This window comes from Podarcis raffonei, chromosome 11 (assembly GCF_027172205.1).
Source record: "Podarcis raffonei isolate rPodRaf1 chromosome 11, rPodRaf1.pri, whole genome shotgun sequence".
NCBI classification, from domain to species: domain Eukaryota; kingdom Metazoa; phylum Chordata; class Lepidosauria; order Squamata; family Lacertidae; genus Podarcis; species Podarcis raffonei.
The window spans coordinates 42,867,272-42,887,831 of NC_070612.1; the positions used below are offsets into that span (position 1 = coordinate 42,867,272).

General features: G+C 41.5%; 1 protein-coding gene across 2 annotated transcripts in view; it reads right to left on the reverse strand.

The window, feature by feature from the left end:
- Positions 1-20,560, reverse strand: part of EPB41L4A (erythrocyte membrane protein band 4.1 like 4A) — a 97,486-nt gene that overhangs the window by 35,103 nt on the left and 41,823 nt on the right. For both annotated transcript variants that reach the window (XM_053408637.1, XM_053408638.1), the window contains exons 6-11: positions 19,490-19,587; positions 17,513-17,633; positions 13,589-13,676; positions 11,655-11,743; positions 10,764-10,827; positions 1,107-1,198 (exon numbers count right to left, since the gene is read on the reverse strand). In XM_053408637.1, coding sequence (XP_053264612.1) covers positions 1,107-1,198; positions 10,764-10,827; positions 11,655-11,743; positions 13,589-13,676; positions 17,513-17,633; positions 19,490-19,587 — 552 coding nt within the window. The remainder of the gene's footprint in view (positions 1-1,106; positions 1,199-10,763; positions 10,828-11,654; positions 11,744-13,588; positions 13,677-17,512; positions 17,634-19,489; positions 19,588-20,560) is intronic.

Sequence of the window (20,560 nt, forward strand, 5' to 3'; positions counted from 1 at the left end):
GAACTCCTGGGAATGGTGTGGGCTGCAGATGAAAGGAGAGTTGGTGGAAACTGCTCCCTTTCTTGCACAAATTGGATCCAAGCCAAAGACATTAAAAAAGATACTTTGTGTGCAAAAATATTCATTTTTTTTTTTTTTTTTTTTGCAAAATAGATCAACCTATGTCAAGTTTTGGCAACTCTAGGATTCAGAAGAATTTTGCCCTAATATTCTGCTAACAAATGATCAGATAACAAAACTGTCAAGGCACTATATAATCTCTGTGAAAGCCTATAGATTGGGACAGCCAGCATCATTGTGCCATCCATGTGTTGTTGGACTATAACTTCTATCATCTCAGATCATCAACCATGCAGGCTGGGGCTTGTGGTCCAATCTCTGGAAGGCACCACATTGACTAATCTTGCTATAGATCAGGGTTTACCAAACTTGGGTCTCCAGCTGTTTTTAGGACTACAATTCCCATCACCCCATACCACATGGTCCTGCTAACTAGGGATGGTGGAATTTGGAGTCCAACAGCAGCTAGAGACCCAAATTTAGGAAACACAACTGTAGATGGAAGAGGATGACTTATTTTGACAGGATAAATGACAGGAAATTAGTAAAAACATAGCTCAAACTGATTTACTGTTCTCCTTTCATTATTCTCATTTAAAACATTGATGTTCCTTCAGAAAAAAAAAGATTTGGATCGAAAATGTGCTCTTTTTTGCATGCAGAAGGTATATTCTGCTCATTCAAAGGCTGTTTAAGTGAAACTGAATCCGGATATATTCTTCCACTTCTTGTAAGAACTGTGCAAGAATTGCTATAGCATTGTGTGAACTCTTGCAAATGCATTTATGGAACAGAGGCAGTGGCTATTTATCTCCCATTCACTGGTTTTTTTGGATCAAATCCAGTTTGAGGAAACCAGCTAGGGCCTCTTATCTTTTATAATACAACCAGGTCAGTTAAAGAGATCTGAATATACTTGCCTTTTAACTGCAGATAAGCGCTAGCCTGAAGCTCTAAACTGCACCGCCCTGCACCACCACTGCCAAGATGTGTCTGTCTTCTGTCATCGTTTAATAATAGATTCTTTACAGCTGTAGCTTACCTACCTGAAGAATGTGTGCTGCTCTACGCAGCATTTCCATAAATGCTTGCATGCAGTTTTGCTCTGTGCCTCGAAGAAGAAGGAAGTTTCATTACACTGAAATAATAAAAAGGAAGCGCTGTGAAGGATTCTTCTGATATAAAGGAATCATATTTGATAATCTAGGCACATGAACACAGACTCTTCTTTCATTTTTAACCATGTGGAATCAGGAGAATTACACTGATGTACCGTATTTTTTGCACCATAACACTCACTTTTTTCCTCCTAAAAAGTAAGGGGAAATGTCTGTGCGTGTTATGGAGGGAATGCCTACGGGTGGCATGCCTACGGATTTTCCTCCTCTAAAAACGTGTGTGTTATGGTCGGGTGCGTGTTATAGAGCGGAAAATACGGTAATTCTATAGGCTTGATGTGAAAAATGTTCTCTAAGTCACGATCTTTAAAAATGTGAATAATTTAAACCATCTTACCAAATCAACACAAACTTCAAGGATCACTTCATGTCTTATATTTCCCAACACTAAGGTCACACCCACACAACACATTTTAAGCACTCACACCAATTTAATGGCTAACCTCAAAGAATTCTGGACACTGTGGTTTGTAAAGGGTACTGAGTGTTAAGAGACTCTATTCTCCTCACTCTGCTAGAATTCCAAAGATCCCCTGGGAAGATGGATTGACTGCTAAGCCATTTTGGGAATAGCAGCGGGTGGCGCTGTGGGTTAAACCACAGAGCCTAGGACTTGCCGATCAGAAGGTTGGCGGTTTGAATCCCTGCGACGGGGTGAGTTCCCGTTGCTCATTCCCTGCTCCTGCCAACCTAGCAGTTCAAAAGCACATCAAAGTGTAAGTAGATAAATAGGTACCGCTCCGGCGGGAAGGTAAACAGCGTTTCCATGCGCTGCTCTGGTTTGCCTGAAGTGGCTTAGTCATGCTGGCCACATGACCCGGAAGCTGTACACCGGCTCCCTCAGCCAATAAAGCAAGATGAGCGCCGCAACCCCAGAGTCAGTCACAACTGCACCCAATGGTCAGGGGTCCCTTTACCTTTACCTTTAGGGGGAATAGGGATCTCCTAACAACTTCCATCACCCTTTACACATTACAGCTTCCAAGCATCCTTTAGTGGTATAATAATAAAGTGGTATAATAGTGCTTTAAATGTATGGTACGGATGTGATCAAAGATTAAAGGTAAAGGTGATGGTAGAGGATCCCTGGACAGTTAAGTCCAGTTGAATTTGACTGTGGGGTGCAGTGCTCATCTCCATTTTCAGGCTGAGGGAACCGGTGCTTGTCCGCAGACAGCTTTTCTGGGTCATGTGACCAGCAACGGGACACAAGTGCCAGAGCACACAGAAACGCCATTTACCTTCCCCCACAGCAGTACCTATTTATCTACTCACGATGGTATGCTTTCAAACTGCTAGGTTAGCAGGAGCTGGGACAAAGCAACAGCAGCTCATCCTGTTCCACGGATTTGAACTGCCAACCTTACGATCAGCAAGCCCAAGGGGCTCAGTGGTTTTAGACCACAAAGCCACCCATGTCTGTGATCTAAGATAAATCATGTTGAGGAGGGACACCATTGTGAATTAGCAGTACAAGGGGGTTTGGAGGCCACCCTATGAGTGTGTACACACCAATGATTCTTCAACATCAACTTTGTTGGACTGGTCATGTCGTTCAGATCCCTGATTATTGTCTTCTATAGCAAGTACTCTGTTCCAAACTTAAAAATGGAAAGTGTAATGCTGGTAGTCAACAAAAGAGGTTTAAAGACTCTCTCAAGGCAAATCTTTAAAAATGTAGTATAAACACCGACAACTGGGAAACACTGGACTGAGAGCACTCCAATTAGAGAATAGCCTTTACCAAAGACATCATGGACTTTGAAGATGCTCGAACTCAGGACGAAAGGGAGAAATGTTCTAAGAGGAAGGCATGTTTGGCAAACCCTCACCGTGATCAGCTCCTGCCTGGAAACCTATGTCCCCTCTGTGGAAGGACATGTGAATCCAGAATTGGCCTCCACAGTCACTTACAGATTCCCTGTTAAGACTGTGTTCATGGAAGACAATCTTACTTGGCCACACTTGATCGCCAAAGAAGAAGAAAGAAGACAAGTGGGTTGTCTTTGGTCCATGCAGTGGACGGCATCAAGCATACATCGTAGTTTCATGGCAAACAGATACTTATTTCTAACATAGACATTGACCTCCATGATATAAAAAGTAAATGTGAAGTATATTCAGTAAGAAAAACACTTGGGCCTCATTTAAATAGTAGAGTGCTTGGCATCTGGTGGGCGGGGCTTGTGTGTTTTGCTCCAGAATCAGCCCCTCCCTTCAGTGCATGTGTTCCATTATGTTCAGTTAAGAATGTCAGTTAAGAGGGACCAGCTGCCTCTTGTTGTTTTCTTGCCTCATGTTGTTGTTTCAGTTTCTCTCAGAAATTATGTTATTTTGTTACAGTTTTCTCTCAGTTCATTATTAAAGCTTGTTTACAATTACGTGAGCCACTTATTTTTCTTAAAGAAAAAGAAACACTGCTGAAGAATGGTGGAACATCCTAAACTTGGGTGAGTGAGGGGATATTCCCAGTAGGATTGATTTTGTTAATCATCACCCCCACCTCCACAACATATTCACCAAATTACAGGACTGAACCTGTTAACTCACTAAAGAACCGAAAAATGTTTACATAATCAGAAACCCTCCAAAGTGGACATTTTTATAAAGAGTACTAGTGATTAACAGTAAGGTGTGGTATGTACGCAGCAAACAAAGGTGACATTGAAGAATTATATAGTTTCTTCAAGAAATAGCACCCATCAACTGGGTGAGTTATAGCTTTTGTCTGAAAAAAAGGGGTGGGAATGCAATGCATAAGAAACATCCTATGGCATGCCATAGTCAATTTAATTCACTGAAAGCCTTCAAAGAATGCCCCTGAATCTAAGGTAAGTTACTCATTAGACAGAACACAGTTAACCCAGTCAATGAATGAAAAGCCAAGTGTGATTTATATAATGCCTAACTTTCTAAACTCCAAAGTCAATGAAAAGACTCAGAGTGACAATAATGTGGCTGAACTGCATTCTAAAATGTAGAAAGCCTTTTGAACCAGAACATTCATCATGCGTAAGATTACAGGCCTTAGTCACCCTTTCCAAGTTGCCTTCCTTTCCTGCCCTAAAAGCACCTCCCCATGCTGTACGCTGGGCTGCAGAGAGATTTTAGTAACAGACACTAGCATGGTGAATGTGGCAACGAGTGGGGCTTATGTCCAAAGAGAATACTAACAATTCACGCCAAGCCTGTGCAAGCCTTTGGTTGCATCTGAAACTGCTTTCTTCATGGATATTGTATGCTATGGGGATTAATAATAATAATAATAATAATAATAATAATAATAATAATAATTATTATTTATACCCTGCCCATTTGGCTAGGTTTCCCCAGCCACTCTGGGCAGCACCCATCATCATCATCATCACAGAATATTAAAAACACAATAAAACATCAAACATTAAAAACTTCCCTAAACAGGGTTGCCTTCAGATGTCTTCTAAAAGTCAGATAGTTGCTTCTTTCCTTGACATCTGACGGACGCCACTACCAAGAAGGCCCTCTGGCTGGTTCCCTGTAACCTCACTTCTCACAGGGAGGGAACTGCCGGAAGGCCCTTGGCGCTGGACCTCAGTATCCAGGCAGAATGATGGGGGCGGAGATGCTCTTTCAGGTATACTGGGCCAAGGTCATTTAGGGCTTTAAAGGTTAGCACCAACACTTTGAATTGTGCTCAGAAACATACTGGGAGCCAATGTAGGTCTTTCAAGACCAGTGTTATATGGTCCTGGCAGCAACTCCCAGTCTAGCTGCTGCATTCTGGATTAGTTGCAGTTTCCGGGTCACCTTCAAAGGTAGCCCCACATAGAGAACTATTACTGATGGTTAAGTTAACCCAGGCTCTAGCTTTTGGGGCTTAAAGGTAAAGGTAGCCCTGACCGTTAGGTCCAGTCGTGGACGACTCTGGGGTTGCACACTCATCTCGCTCTATAGGCCAAGGGAGCCAGCGTTTGTCCGCAGACAGCTTCCAGGTCATGTGGCCAGCATGACTAAGCCGCTTCTGGCAAACCAGAGCAGCGCACAGAAACACCATTTACCTTCCTGCCGGAGCGGTACCTATTTATCTACTTGCACTTTGATGTGCTTTCGAACTGCTAGGTGGGCAGGAGCTGGGACCGAACAACAGGAGCTCACCCCATCGCGGGGATTTGAACCGCCGACCTTCTGATCAGCAAGCCCTAGGCTCTGCGGTTTAGACCACAGTGCCGCCCGTGTCCCCTTTTGGGGGCTTAAGTATTACTTAAATGTACGTAAATAGTAGACACAGTTTTGATTAATAAACACTTTGCCTCACAGACCAGAATCCAAAACAGAATGCAACTACCTCCACACATCCCAAGGGGCTTTTCTCAAACCGCACTTCTCCATACCACTTAGGGCATTTAAGACCCAGAGTACAGTATTTTCAGAGGAGGTTTGAAACATAGCACAAGAGTCTCTTAGTTAAGTAATAAAGAAAAGTTTTTTAAAATCTCACTGTATAATCTCTTGGATCGATGACTTTCCCTCCCAGCAACAAGATTGGATCCCAAAGCGTTTTAAAATGAAGTTGGATGTTAGTTAGAGAAGGCTGGGAAAGAGTGATTACAGTATCTTCATTACAGAAAGTTCAGCACAGGAACAAACCCCACTTGGAGCACAAAGCAGACCCAATTTGTTTTCATTAGTACAGAATTTGTGCAATTCTATTAAACCCAAATTCTGCAAACTTTTTTTAAAGAAAAAGAACAAGCAAACTACAGTTTAATCCTGTAAACTTACTCAGAGAAGGGTTGGGAGGAGTGATAGATTGTAGGGACCAAAACAAAAAGTCTGGCAAGCTCTGCCCAGTAGTGTGACGGCAAACAGTAAGGCAGCAATGAATATGGTAAGTGAAAAAATGGGAGTGTGTACACCACTCTGAACAACCTGTTTGCAAGATAATGCCCCCATCTGGACAACAACCTAAACAGGGACTCTGCTCCCTATGATCTGTCCAAGGTACTGAAGGAACTCTCTCCAAATACCACCTGTTTACACTTTCCATCTCTTTATTTGCAGTCAACAGACCATTTAAACATTAGTAACAATTTTATAATTGACCATTAACAACATCACTAAAATATGAATTAATACAACTGAAAAGTGCAGAATAACAATGCTAAGCTATCCAAGTATATCAACCATAAGTGGTCTAATACAGCAGGCCATATTTGAAAACTTTGCCACTTGCTCTGTGGCTGACACAAAGGAGCCATGAAGCAAAGTGATCACAAGAGATTCAAAAAAGCAGACAGGGAGAGACTGCATAATAGGATAATTAGGTCTTTCCTAGCCGCTTGACACAAATGTCAATAAAAAGGACATGCAAGATAGACTCCACCTCAACGTTGTTACAAAGGCAGCATTTATGGTTCACTGAGGTTTTATTAAAATGGAAAACATTAGACCTTGGCAAAGAGAAAGCCTTCCTATATTTAGGGTTAGTTAAACATACAAATTATGGTATTCCATCTTTGCAGGGGAGGCATGGTAACCCTAGTGGCTAGGGAACATGGTGCCTCTGCAGTTCCCTATATCTTTTGGAAATCCAAAGGCCTCTCTCTAATTGATTTGTCACCCATAAGATTCATAATTAACAGATGAAAGGGTGCTAGACCTGTTGAGATTACTTTTTCACCAAGCTCTGGCCAAGCTTGTTTACAAGAACCTGAACATTGCTTTAGAAACTATGGAATTAGAGTTGAGCACAAGCCAGTAGCCAAGGCAAAATTGGTAATCTTGTTCTCCAGTCCAGTTCCTGCCCTCAGATGGGACATGCAGTCCCTGTCTGTCTACTGGCTGTCCTTAGCCCTCAACTGAAGACTGCATCTTGGTCCTGCTTCCTTGCAAACCTTTTGTGGGCCTTTCTGAGAACAAACAGATTTGACTGTGCCATCAGTAATATGTCTACTGGGTTTACTGTTTGACCAACAATTACCAGCACAAGAACAAGCAAAAAACATGTTTCACCTGAATCGCTATAGAGACACAATCAATTCAATTTAAATTTTGAGGGAGTGACAAGACTAAATTATTTGCTGTTCCCATCGAGGCCATGCCACATGGTGTAATCAGTAGGCTACTCTTTATTTCCAACCTAAATTGGATCTATGGTAAGGAATAAAGGGTCTGAAGCGGTATGGTAATATGGGTGGGTGTTGCCTGCCTGAATTAAACCTCGGCTGAGTAGGTTTGCAGGTCAATGCAAGATAGCTATTAGCCGAAGCACAAATTCCTTCCCTGATATTGCATAACTTATTGCTTGTTATATTTTCTGTTGCAGAAGCATTCTGTTGTAAATGCTTCTATGAAATATTTGAACATACTTGGAAAACCAGAACTTAATCTCCAAAGCAAACAAGCTTTAATTCCATTCAACAAAAGACAGAATACAATAAGGAAGGTATAGGTTTCAAGAGGTTTCATAGAATCTGCCAAGATACAGCAAAATGGGAAACTGAAAGGAACATACTGTCGAACTTCCTCTCTTCTGTAGAAAAAGAGGGGGTGTAGAAATGTGGAAGCGGCATGATTATAAAAAGAGAAAGCTCTCAAATCTACCATCACATTTATAAATATTTCCCCAAGTTAATTCACGGGTCAAGCTCCTTTATCTTGGTCATTGATTATTTACATCCAGTGACTGCAGAATTGGGTTCTGCCAGCCTGAAGAGATAAAATGTCCTTTTTTGACCAGAATAAGTGCAATTCATACAGAGAGACTAAAATTCTACTTTGGTGAAGGTTTGCTGCATCTCCAGCTTCTACAAGCTTGTATCACTGAGGTTTCCACTATAAAAAGCAACAGATTGATTAAATTTACCGAAGAATCTCAAACAAGATTATTTATTGTATTGCCTTTTTATATTTCTTCTATCTGTCTTGAGGTTTTGTTTTGTTTTTTGCTCATCTTCCCTTCTCTCTGTTGCTGAGATACTATGGTGGCCTGCACCTCGATCCCAGTTGCCAGGCTTCCTTTTTGATGCTGCTCATGCATTCACTGTATCAAAAGGAAACATGATGGATGAGATAAGGTGATAGCAGCAACCAGGAAAAAGCAAATTGTAAGATTGGAGCAGCAGGTCAGGCACTGGTCCTGGCTCACCTGACCACTTAATTAAATAGCCCTGTCATTCAGGATGGTCATGCTGTCAAACTGAATTAACAAAGCAATATGTTCTAGCTTTGGCTTTTGTTTGCTTAAAGGTAAAGGTAAAGGTACCCCTGCCCGTACGGGCCAGTCTTGACAGACTCTAGGGTTGTGCGCCCATCTCACTCTAGAGGCCAGGAGTGCGCTGTCCGCAGACACTTCCGGGTCACGTGGCCAGCGTGACATCGCTGCTCTGGCGAGCCAGAGCCGCACACGGAAACGCCGTTTACCTTCCCGCTAGTAAGCGGTCCCTATTTATCTACTTGCACCCGGGAGTGCTTTCGAACTGCTAGGTTGGCAGGCGCTGGGACCGAACAACGGGAGCGCACCCTGCCGCAGGGATTCGAACCGCCGACCTTTCGATCGGCAAGCCCTAGGCGCTGAGGCTTTTACCCACAGCGCCACCCTTAGCTAACCAAAATAAAATCCTATAAACAGCTAGATCCATCATTACCCTGAAAGTTTCCTCATTAACTTGTCCCACATTATATAATATATCTAAGCAAGACTTTAGTTATTAAATCTACTTTGTGGAATTGCTTGTCTTTTTTCCATTATCTCTAAATGAGAGTTGGATAAGGGCTTTGAAATTTTCATTGGTGTTTTATTTTTAATTTAATTTGCCTGGAGGAGAAGCTATAAGTAGTAACAGCTTCCCTCAGATAATTATAATGTGAAGTTTTATCACAGCAGGAATACAAAGTGCTAAATGCAACAAACTGTTATCTTATCTATTTGGTATTATCTGGAGAATAACCTACATTCCCCAGTCTTTGTCAGTCAATATCAGCCTCCACTAACCAGATGCTGCCTAGCGATTTTGGACTCTGACTCCCATCAGCCCAGCAAGCAAGTCAAAAGGTCAGGGATGATGAGGACTATAGTCCAATAATACATGTATGGCACCAGATTGGAGAACACTGATTTATATTCAAGAGATATTCAGTTTAAGATCAAACTTTGTTTAAAGACCTTCCATTGATTTGACATTTAAATTCCGCAAGAAAATTCAACCGTGCAACATAATTTCTGAATAGGTTATTTAGCAGAACTAACAAATGTATTTAACCAAACATACTGTGATAGGATCAATGCAGATAGAACCATGAACCATGGTTTTGGAGATAGGCAGTGAACTGTAAACTCTTGTACCTGGACTGCCCCCACCCCCTCTACTCTTGTTCACAATGACACCTGACACCTGAATAAAGGCATTCCTTGACAGATTTCCACACTGGGCCTTAGTCTCCCCATTTAACCAAGGTTAGGATGATTTTAACCGGCATTGGTAACTTTGAAGCAGAAAGTAGAATGGGTGGGACAAACTGGTGTGTGGTTCAGGGAGGGACACACAATCCCAGCACCCAGTCCTAATTTCTAACCAAGTTTCATTAGTTCAGTGCAGAAGACATTTTTAAAAGACAGTAAAGTGTACACAATATTTTGCATCCTTGTTCTTTGAAATGCTTCCTTAACAGCATTCTTGTCAGAACTTGACATTACCAAATGCTGTCAGTTCTTTTAAGCACAACAATGAGCTCTCATTTTAAAAGCCCAGTCAGTCACCAGCCTTAAAACCAAAAACAACAATGTTTCTTTTCTAAAGCTTCCCGATTTCTCATTCATCTGGAGAATTTCAAAGCATTTACCAACAGGTATCTAAGGTAACTGTGGCAGCACTTCCAAGCAATCTAACCTATGCTGTGTTAACAGATGGCACAGATAAAGTCCCACTAGTCTAGTCCAGTTCACACATAATGCTAAGGCAACCATGGTTTACTGTGAGCAAGCAAATGTGCAGCCTCATAGAAAGGATTTTGCAGCTGCTTTGCTCATCCTCTGGTCATCCCACTGCTATACTATACTATGCTAAACTAAGCCATGGCTTAGTTTAGAGGCTGAATCCTAACTCTTGGGATGGCTCTCTGTAGACAAATCATGAGCTGCGACCAATCTCCCCTAGAGAAGCTTGCATGTTTGCTTGTTCACACTAAGCCATGTTTTTGTTTAGCATTGTGTGAATGAGGTTGACCTCTTCTAAGAACTTTACAACATAAGCCCCTCAAACTTAATGGACAACAGAAAGAAGCCTTATGGTGAACGCATCACTTTTGTCCCCCAAATGTTTCTCCCCTCTCAATGTTACAAGTAGTATTAATAAAGCAGATAATTTAAAGATAATTTCTGACACAAAGACCAAGCCTTTGTGCGTGTGTGTGTGTTGTGTGTTAAAAATCACTTTGTAACTATTAGTTAGATACAAATACAACACAATCCTATTCATGTTTGGTCTAGAGTGGTTAGGAATACATGTTTAATAAGCATTATTTTCAAGCTACAAAATATAAACTTACATCTTTTCCCAGAACTCTGAGCTCAAACTGAGTTTCCTTGAAGTGGACTTTTGTAATTCTAGGCCTAAGTGTTAGAAAAACACACACACAAAATACATGAAGATTAAGCCAACAGATACATTAAAAAATTGGAACGGTTGAAGGTTTAATGACAAGTATATTCATTAATGAATTAGCCAGTCTAGCTATGAAACATGCAAGCCAGTAACGATTATCATATAAGTAGAAATATCAATCAACAGCCTATTTTACTTCCCTACAGCAGATATTCAAGAACTGCTTTCTTTTGAATGAAGTGTTGCTAGAAATGGCTCCCAATTAAAATTTTGCAGGAAGCATGTTCATCACTGGTGAAGTTTCTCTTTTTTTCAATTTGTAGATTGGTAGGTACCCTTTAGAGGGAAATATTTAAATGCACTCATATTAAACAACTCGGCCAAATACAAACACCTCCCTCTCTGAACAGATGGACTGTTTCCATTCATAGATGAGGCTAAGACCCAGCAGAGGTTCCTGCTGCGCTAACTGGAAGCTCCAGAAGGCAGAAGGAAAAGGAAATATTTGGCACACTTTCCTTCCCCTTGTAGCCCTCTGCACCTCTTCCCACAATGTCCCAGAGGGACCCCTAGCCCACTGGAGCAGCTGCTTGCAGTGCATATGCTATTAAAGGAGGAACAGAGGAATTGACAAAAATACTTCTTCACCCTGCAAGAGCACCCAATTAGCAGAGCTCCACCAAAGACAGGGTGGGCCCAACCCATTGTCTCCATGTTTCCAGTTTGAAATATACGAAACTGCTCTATGTAGAAAACATTTATAAACGGAAATACGCCATGCAATCTTTGGTAATCTTTTTTTTTAAATGGGGGCTACAAGATAGATAATACTTACCAAAAATACTTCCCAACTTGCTTTTTATTCTTGTAGACAACCACTCCTACAGGGGTCAACCCTAGGAAGTACTCTGATTTGTTTTCACCCTGCAAAACAGTTTTAACATTATACACATAAACACACACATACATTTACAGAGAGCTTCCTGTCTAAAAGATGAACTGGAGCCACTGTGAAAATAGGCACAATGAACGTTCCTTAAGCTGATGTAATGTGCTGGTTAGGAAAGGACATACAATGCAGTATGACACTGAAGATTCTTTTTCTATGTCCTGCATATTGAAGGAACTTTCAGCGTTAATATTAACAAAACTTCCGTAGCTCTGAGCTACTATTTATCTATTATGTCTCGTTACTTTGAACTTTTTAAGGGCCTTACTCAGATTCTCGGTGTTGCTTTCATATTTCCTGCCCGAACACATTCTTTGTAATGAAACCCTTTTATCTTATAACAACACTTAGAATAAATCCCTTAGATTTGTAACCCATATTATTCTTCCAGCATAGTTAATTGCCTTTTATATGGAAATGCAACCACATTCTTTCATAGAAAGGCTCCTTAATCCATGGTTCTCCTAAGTATGTGTTCCAATGGATTTAGACTCCACTTTTTTAAAAAAAAGAAGAGCATGGGATTATGAAATAGAATAATTAGTGTTTTGCATTCTGTGGTGCCAGTTTTCCCTAGCCTTTTAAGGGCAATTGTTTTGAGGATTTTTCTACAATCAAGCAAATATATACGTTTTATGAAACAAATAAATAAATTGTTGACATTGTTGAGGACCCAAAGAACTGCATAGCCAAGCCCATGTGCCAAAAGGAGCTCTCATTGTAGGGCAAACTCCTTTTGAAACAAAAACAGCAGCTTGTGATATGGCACCGAAGTCTGCTATTCAAAGCAAAAGATGTACATACAATTTTGTGTCTGTGTGTATCAAGGCAACTACATTAACTTCAGTGGCAGGTTCAATCTTTACAATCTGAAGAGCTGCATGTATTCATTTAAGCCAAGGGCTGCTGAATTGCAGCTCTCTAGATGTTGCTGAAGTACAGTTCCCATCATTCCTGCCCACCAGAGATGCTGGCTGGGGCTGACAGTGTCTGAAGTCCAAAGACATCTGTAGGGCCAAAGGTTAGCTACCTCTGATTTAAGCTCCAACACTGGCAAGACATTACAGTAATTGCCTGGGGCAACTGTCAACAGTTTCACCATAACAACAACAACAACAACAACAACAATACCCCACCCATCTGGCTGGGTTTCCCCAGCCATTCTGGGCAGCTCCCAACATCATCATCATCATCATGTGATAAAACATAAAACTTTAAAAACTTCGCTAAACAGGGCTACATTCAGAAGTCTTCTAAAAGTCAGATAGTTGATTATTTCCTTGATCTCTGATGGGAGGGCATTCCACAGTGCAGGCGCCACTACCAAGAAGGCTTTCTGCCAGGTTCCCTGTAGCTTCACTTCTTGCAGTGAGGCAACTGCCAGAAGGCCCTCAGAGCTGGACCTCAGTGTCTGGGCTAAACAATGGGGGTGGAGAAGCTCCTTCAGGTATGCTGGGCCAAGGCCATTTAGGGCTTTAAAGGTCAGCACCAACTCTTTGAATTGTGCTTGGAAACGTACTGGGAGCCAATGCAGGTCTTTCAGGACCAGTGTTATATGGTCTCAGCAGTCACTCCCAGTCACCAGTCTAGCTGCTGCATTCTGGATTAGTTGTAGTTTCCAGGTCACCTTCAAAGGTAGCCCCATGTATAGTGTATTGCAGTAGTCCAAGCAAGAGATAACCAGAGCATGCACCACTCTGGCAAGACAGTCATTCATTCATTCATTCATTCATTTTAGATTTGTATAGTGCCCTTCATCCAAATATATCAGGGTGGTTCACAGCATAAAATATACAAAATACATCAAAAATGCTACTTACATAAACAGGATGAAGATCAACTCCATACATTTCAAGTGTTTTTGCCACTCCTAAGTAATTCAGTTCTACCTCAGCCGGAACTTGCCCCCTGTTTAATATAATAAAATATATTTTATAAAGTAGAGAAAAATTATTTTAAAAGTTATGCTTGCCGAAATACTGACATAGCCATTTCGTACATATCCCCTTGAACATGCAGATGATGTAACATATGAGCCACACACACACACACACACACACACACACACACACACACACATATACACAGCATTAGCAAAACGTTCCCCTTTTCCCCTTTGATGAAGAGAAGCTATGCACCAGCATCTCTGAGCATTTGTGTGAAGTCTGCCTCACAGTTATATCATTTGCATGGATGCCACAAACAACATATGAACCAGGGCATGAACTGACTCTTTCTGAGGCTTATTTGTATGCTTGCTGCAGGTAAGGGCTTTCCAGGGAGCTTCAATCTCCCTTAAGTATTCTGCTACTAAGTCTTATAGCAAAATATTTCACTTAGAGTGAAGATTTAATACTGTTTGTGAGAATTCAATTATCCTGAGATGTGTTTTAACCAGATATATTACAGGCCGAAGATAGTACCAAACTGTGAAGTCCCATTTATTTAACAGAAATTTTTATACCACTTAAATGTAAATAAAATTTGGAAGGATCCTGAATAAGTGCTGCAGAACACATATTAAGATTCTCTAAGAACCATCAGATCCAGGGCTTTTTTTCCCAGCCAGAACTCACCAGAACTCAGTTTCAGCACCTCTCAGGTGGGTGCCATTGCCATTATAAGAGAACAAAGAGAGGCATTCATGGTGAGTTCTGGCGCCTCTTTTTCTAAAAAAATATAGCACTGGTCAGATCTATACCTAAATTTCCCACGTGACAGCACAGAATTTATCATTTAATATTACAATGGGGTTGTTTATTGCGTCAGAAAAGCCTTCAAAATGGTTTTTATCACAGAATAAGAACATTCATTTTGCAGCACATTTGGTAAATGAGACTGAAAACATTCCTTGCCACTATCCCCTGCCCCCTATCCTCTACTTCCTCTCCTTCCCTCTCCCTGGCTTTTATATTAAGGAAAGCTGTTATATACCATATTGGCCCAAATACAGTGGTACCTCGGGTTACATACACTTCAGGTTACAAACGCTTCAGGTTACAGACTCCGCTAACCCAGAAATAGTACCTCGGGTTAAGAACTTTGCTTCAGGATGAGAACAGAAATCATGCTCTGGCGGTGCAGCGGCAGCAGGAGGCCCCACTAGCTAAAGTGGTGCTTCAGGTTAAGAACAGTTTCAGGTTAAATACGGACCTCCAGAACGAATTAAGTACATAACCAGAGGTACCACAGTATAAGCCACACTTTTCCCCCAAATCCAACCATGAAAACTTAAAACACAGCTTATATTCGCGACCTTATGGCCAAGACTGCGGGGCAAACAGCACCTGCCCCGCACATAGTTCTCCATCCTCTCCCCCAAGGCCGGGAAGGGAGAGAGTGAGGAAGGGGAAAGGCCGCTGACAACAAAGCGCGGCTCCCCCCCCCCAATGCAGCCAGGAGCAGTGAGGAAGGGAGTGGCTTACATTCAGGTATTTTTTCTTTTTTTCATTTCCCCCCTCCAATTTTAACGGCGTGGCTTTATATTCGGGCCAATACGGTATTTCCAGCTTGCCTTCAACCCAAACTGCTGCAACAAGTCAGCTGGGGCAGATAAGCCCCTAAACGACCACTGCAACTTGCTGCACCCCACAGTGGCATAATGCACAGTAATTTATGAATATCAGGTGGGTTACTTAAAAATATATCCTCACAATATTATCCAAAATTAGCATCACTTTTTATTATTAGTAAAAAAATATTCTGCTTTGTGTTAGGTTTTTTAAATTACTCATCTTATATTACACTCATACATGAGTTCCTAGTGATCCTTACTTATCAGGAGAACAACATCCTAATTTCAGGAACTGGGTCCCCACTGCATTTAATGCATTCCAATTCCAAGAGTGAAAAGACCCAGGAAGCTAACAGGCTTAAAATCCTAGTTCAATTTAATTCTTGTTTTGGAGGGGAAAGAGGGAAGATTTCAAAATAACTTGTCAAAATAAGGTTACATTTTTCCGTTAACCTTTATAAATAGCATCTGTATTCGCAGTATGTTTCAACACAATGTAATGCCAGTGTTTTTATAGAATCACAAGTTTTTGCATAGTTTTGCACATCTCACCAGATAGTTCACCTTATTTTTCCATTCTTATATATGAATAAATTCTTTAAAATCTGGTTTTCCAGCTCACAAATTCTGCCCATCACCCATCCCTCCTAATCAAGAGACATCTCAGCGTTTTTCAGCTTCTACACGTTTTGGCATTCAGTTCTGCAATCATCTTATCAAGGAGGCCTTATCTCTCTATTCATTTGGCTCCACATTCCATAACTTAACCACCTGACTCATCGCTCAAATATGTTTTTCCGTCTCTCACCTTTTTGATTAAGACATGCCAGATTTTACGAAACAGCTATTGCTGACGGATGAGCTGATAAATCTTATAAATTATAAACAGTGACAACCTTTCATAAGTTAATTCTCTTGCTGATGTCTCTTTTTTCTTTCTGCCATATTTTTCTTCCTGCGCTTCTGCATCTATATAACTTTAAGATTCTCCTGCCTTCTATGTCTACCCATAATGTAACAAGGTAAGATTAGCCTACTGGATAAAAGTCAATGGCTCATCTAGCCTGGAATCCCAGTTTCACAGTGGCTAACCAGATGCCTATGGAAAGCCTACATGCTAGACATGAACGCAACAGCACTCTGCCCATCTGAAATTCCCACCAGCTAGCATTCAGAAGTACCTACAACCGGGGAAGCAGAACAGAGCCATCGTGACCAATAGCCATTGATAACCTTGTCTTCCATGAATTGGTGTAATAGTGCCTACAGTTGTAAGCTGAAGACATAGAATCATAGTGTTGGAAGGGACCCAAGGGTCATCTAGTCCAAACCCCTGCAATGCAAAAATCTCAGCTAAAACATCTGTTATTTACTGAGTTGAATAGGATCCAAAATGCAGCAGTCTGATTGGTCCTAGAACAATAGGATCCAAAATGCAGCAGTCTGATTGGTCCTAGAACAATAGGATCCAAAATGCAGCAGTCTGATTGGTCCTAGAACAATAGCATTCAGAATGCAGCTGTCTGATTGGTCCTAGAACAATGCAGCAGTATGATTGGTCCTCAGGAGCCACCCAATCCCGCTCCAGGTGGAAGTGAATCCACAACCTGATTGGCCTACAGGAGAATCCCGGAATTAGCCAATCACGTGCAGCCCATTGTGTATATAATGTATATAAAGCAGATATTGTGGGGGAGCTTCCATTCCTCCTCACCACTATGAGCTGAATAAAAAGCATGAAATCTACTCTCAACTCCGAGTATATTTCAACATCCATGACAGATGGCCAACCTCTGCTTAAAAACCTCCAAGGAAGGAGAGTCCACAACCTCCCGAGGGAGACCGTTCCACGTTGAACAGCTCTTACTGTCAGAAAGTTTTTCCGTATGTTTATTCGGAATCTCCTTTCTTGTAAACTTGAAGCCATTGGTTTGAGTCCTACCCTCCAGAGCAGAAGAAAGCAAGCCTGTTCCCTCTTCCATACAACAGCCCTTAAGATATTTTGAAGACACATGGTAATGTATACGTTGTAATGCACAAACGAGGCAAGATGCCAGAATTAAATGCATTGGTTATATTTATGACCATTGCAGAGAAAAACAGTTCATAAGAAAGCAGATTTAAAACAACAGTGAATAGCTCAACTCACAAAGGAACTGCTTCTTTAACGCCCTTTTCCTTGTACAGTTTTATTTCCCAAGCAACGTTCGTTTATAACCTGAATTCTTACATTAGAGTTTTGTGTATCCGTTCTACAGCATCTTCTAGTTCTTCTTTCTGGTCTGGAACAAAGCGGTATTCCGAAACATAACCTGCAATATGCTTGTATGGATCATAGTCTCCAAGTTCAGCTGTATTTAAAACAAATTTTAAATATGTATTCACTTTCTGACATATTTTACACAATTTTATTTTATTTTCCTACTTTGCTGGTTGTTAAATATATTTTCCCGCTTAATTCCTAGTAGTAGTATTTTGTATCTGTGAACCCGATTTATGATATTCAGTGTCTCCCTCAGCCCTCATAAGCTTCAAAGTATGATCACTGTAACCCCATGAAAAAGAAGAGGAGATGTGGACACTCCCATTTAAAACTGGAACTCTAGCGGTGCTTATTTCCAGGGCATACTCAAAGGTATGTAGTACCGGTACCTCTTTTATAGCTGTTAATAAGTGTGGCGCTTACTGCAACAGCTTCATGGTGAGTACCAGCACTTACTTTTCTAGGAATAAAGCACTAAGCTCTAGAATGAAGATGCAAGAGTGGGAAAGATTGGATCTTAGTGATCTCTCTCAGTTTTCAACTATTTAGCATGTTTTTTTGTATCGTGGAATTCCACAAGCTATAAGAATAAAATGACTCAAAATGTAAACCTATCCTAATCTATGTAATGACTTGTAACATCCTTCAAACCCCCCAAAATCAGCCCTGGCAATATTATGCTGTCACAGTACAAAGCCACTCCCGACATAAGGAGGGGGGGTTGCAGGCTCACGCCCCCGTCTACATTCTCGCGGGTCTGGCTGCAACCCCGCGGGACTCGGGAATTCCATGGCTCATCAATATTCATCACTTACTGCGCCAGCCAATTGACTAGCCGTGGGGGTGGGCTCACGAGGGGCCATTTAAGGTCGGGGCAGCCCTGGCTCGCCCCTTTTCTTTCCTTTTAGCAGCTGCGGTTTCCCACCCACCCACCCTTTAGGTTTGCTCTTGGACTTTGCTATGGGCTTCGGCTGGTCGCTGCAAGGGGCCTGGTAGGAGTTTTTCCATTTGGCTAATTGGCTGTATTTTGAAAGCCACTTGGTTTTTTCGCCTACCTCGTAGCAAAACGTCACAACACCTTTGGTTTTGGCGGTTAGGCATTGGCAGGGGTATTGTTATGCAAATGAGTTGGGGGGAGGAGCGCCATCACCTCCCCCAAAATCATGAAGGGTAGTTCGTTAAAGGACTCCGGGGGGTGTCGCCTCGTCCGAAACCTATGGAGGCTAGGGCCTAGAGCGCTCTCCCCGAGTGGTTACCGCTCCCCCTCGGGGAGCGCCTAGGGATGTGCATCTCGGGGGCTCCCCCTGTTGGTGCTTAACCCTTCCCGGTTATACTGGTTAGTCTGATAGGGCCAATGCCTAAAGCCAATACTGCTCTTACCTGTAATCAATAAAGTTGTGGCTATTTTTCAGCCATTTAACCTTAATTCTGGTGTCCGGTGTCTTTATTCATTCCATCTGTGGGAGGGGGCGGGAATTGCCACCCAATCAAGTACCATAAAGCTTTTCACAATTTTCCTGTCATCTATTTATGAGGGAGAGTCCACAGTACCTGAATTTGCACGAATTTAAACTGCATGCAAATTGGCTCTGCATAATCCATTTGGGGGGGGGCGGGAAACCAGAGTCCTAGGGCACCTGTAAAGGCTAGCAGATTTGTTGTGGCATAATCTTTTATGCACTAGAGACCATAAAATAGAGGGGGTTATCAAGAAAAAAGGAACTCCGGTTCTCAAAAACCTAACCACAACAAAGCTTTACCTAGTCAAAATTATGTGTGATTGTTTGTTACAACAGACTAACATGGCTGGTCCACTGGAATACTGAGATAGAATCAATATATAACCCTCAGCATTCAAGTTCACTGTAATTCAGGTTTGTAAATATGACCAAACCTAAACAAAACCTAGTATTTATGAAGGGAAACGCAGTACAAAGCACATACCCTGTATTGCATATGCTCCCAGCTGAGCAGCAATGTTGACAGGGCAAGGCAAGCGGCCTTGCAAGACATCTTGCTTCACCTGTAAAAAAAACTGATACCTAAAAGAAAGACAGAAAATAGAAGTAACTATACAAGTATAAGGATCCTAACATACGAATATATTGCCGTTGCAGTTTTATTTAAAAGGAATATTGCCAGGTTAGCTTGGGAGAGGACAAGCAGCAAACGCCACAAACTGGATATTAAGTTTTGTTTCCTTTGAATATCTCAAATCAAACGTAAATGGAAAAGCTTGCCCAGCATGTAAACTGTGACAAAGCATGACACATGCCATGAATGCACCGCTGTGAACTTATGATGACAAAGCTAAGAAGCGGAAGCTGGCACTACAACTAGCAGCCTTGGGATACATCTGGTGTTCTAGATCAATCTGATAAAGAACTTGGCTATCACAGCTTCTTTAAAAGAATCCTGGCAACTGTGGTTCCATAAGGATGCTGGGAATTTGCACAATGCCTTACTGTTTCATAATGTTTTCATTGAGTTGTAGCCAACCAAGATCTAGGCAGAGCAGACCCAATGAAATTAATTAACCTAAGTCATGCCCATTAATTTCAACGAGTCTGCTCCGAGTATGACTAACAATGGATACCAACCCATCCATATATATATATATATATATATATATATATATATCACTTTTCTTTGAACAATGTATAATCCATCGCTTCAAAAACATTTTCCTTTTTAACAAAGCATTTCACTTACGAATAAATGAACTAAACCAGAAATGCTGGTTATCTGGCTTACTGACACATGGTGACTAGATACTTGGGAAAACAGACACATCTCAAGCCATTTACCAATATGTACCAAGGATGGGGAGCATGGAGCCCACCAGATGTTGCTGGACTCAAGCTCCCATCAGGCCCAGTCAGCATGGCCAATGTTCAAGGGTGGCAGGTGCTATGGTTCAGCAGTATCTGAACTGCAGGTCTGGACTAGATAAAACATCTGTACAGTTATCAAACTACTTTTACCAGGGTTAGTGGTTTTTTTTTTTAAAAAAGG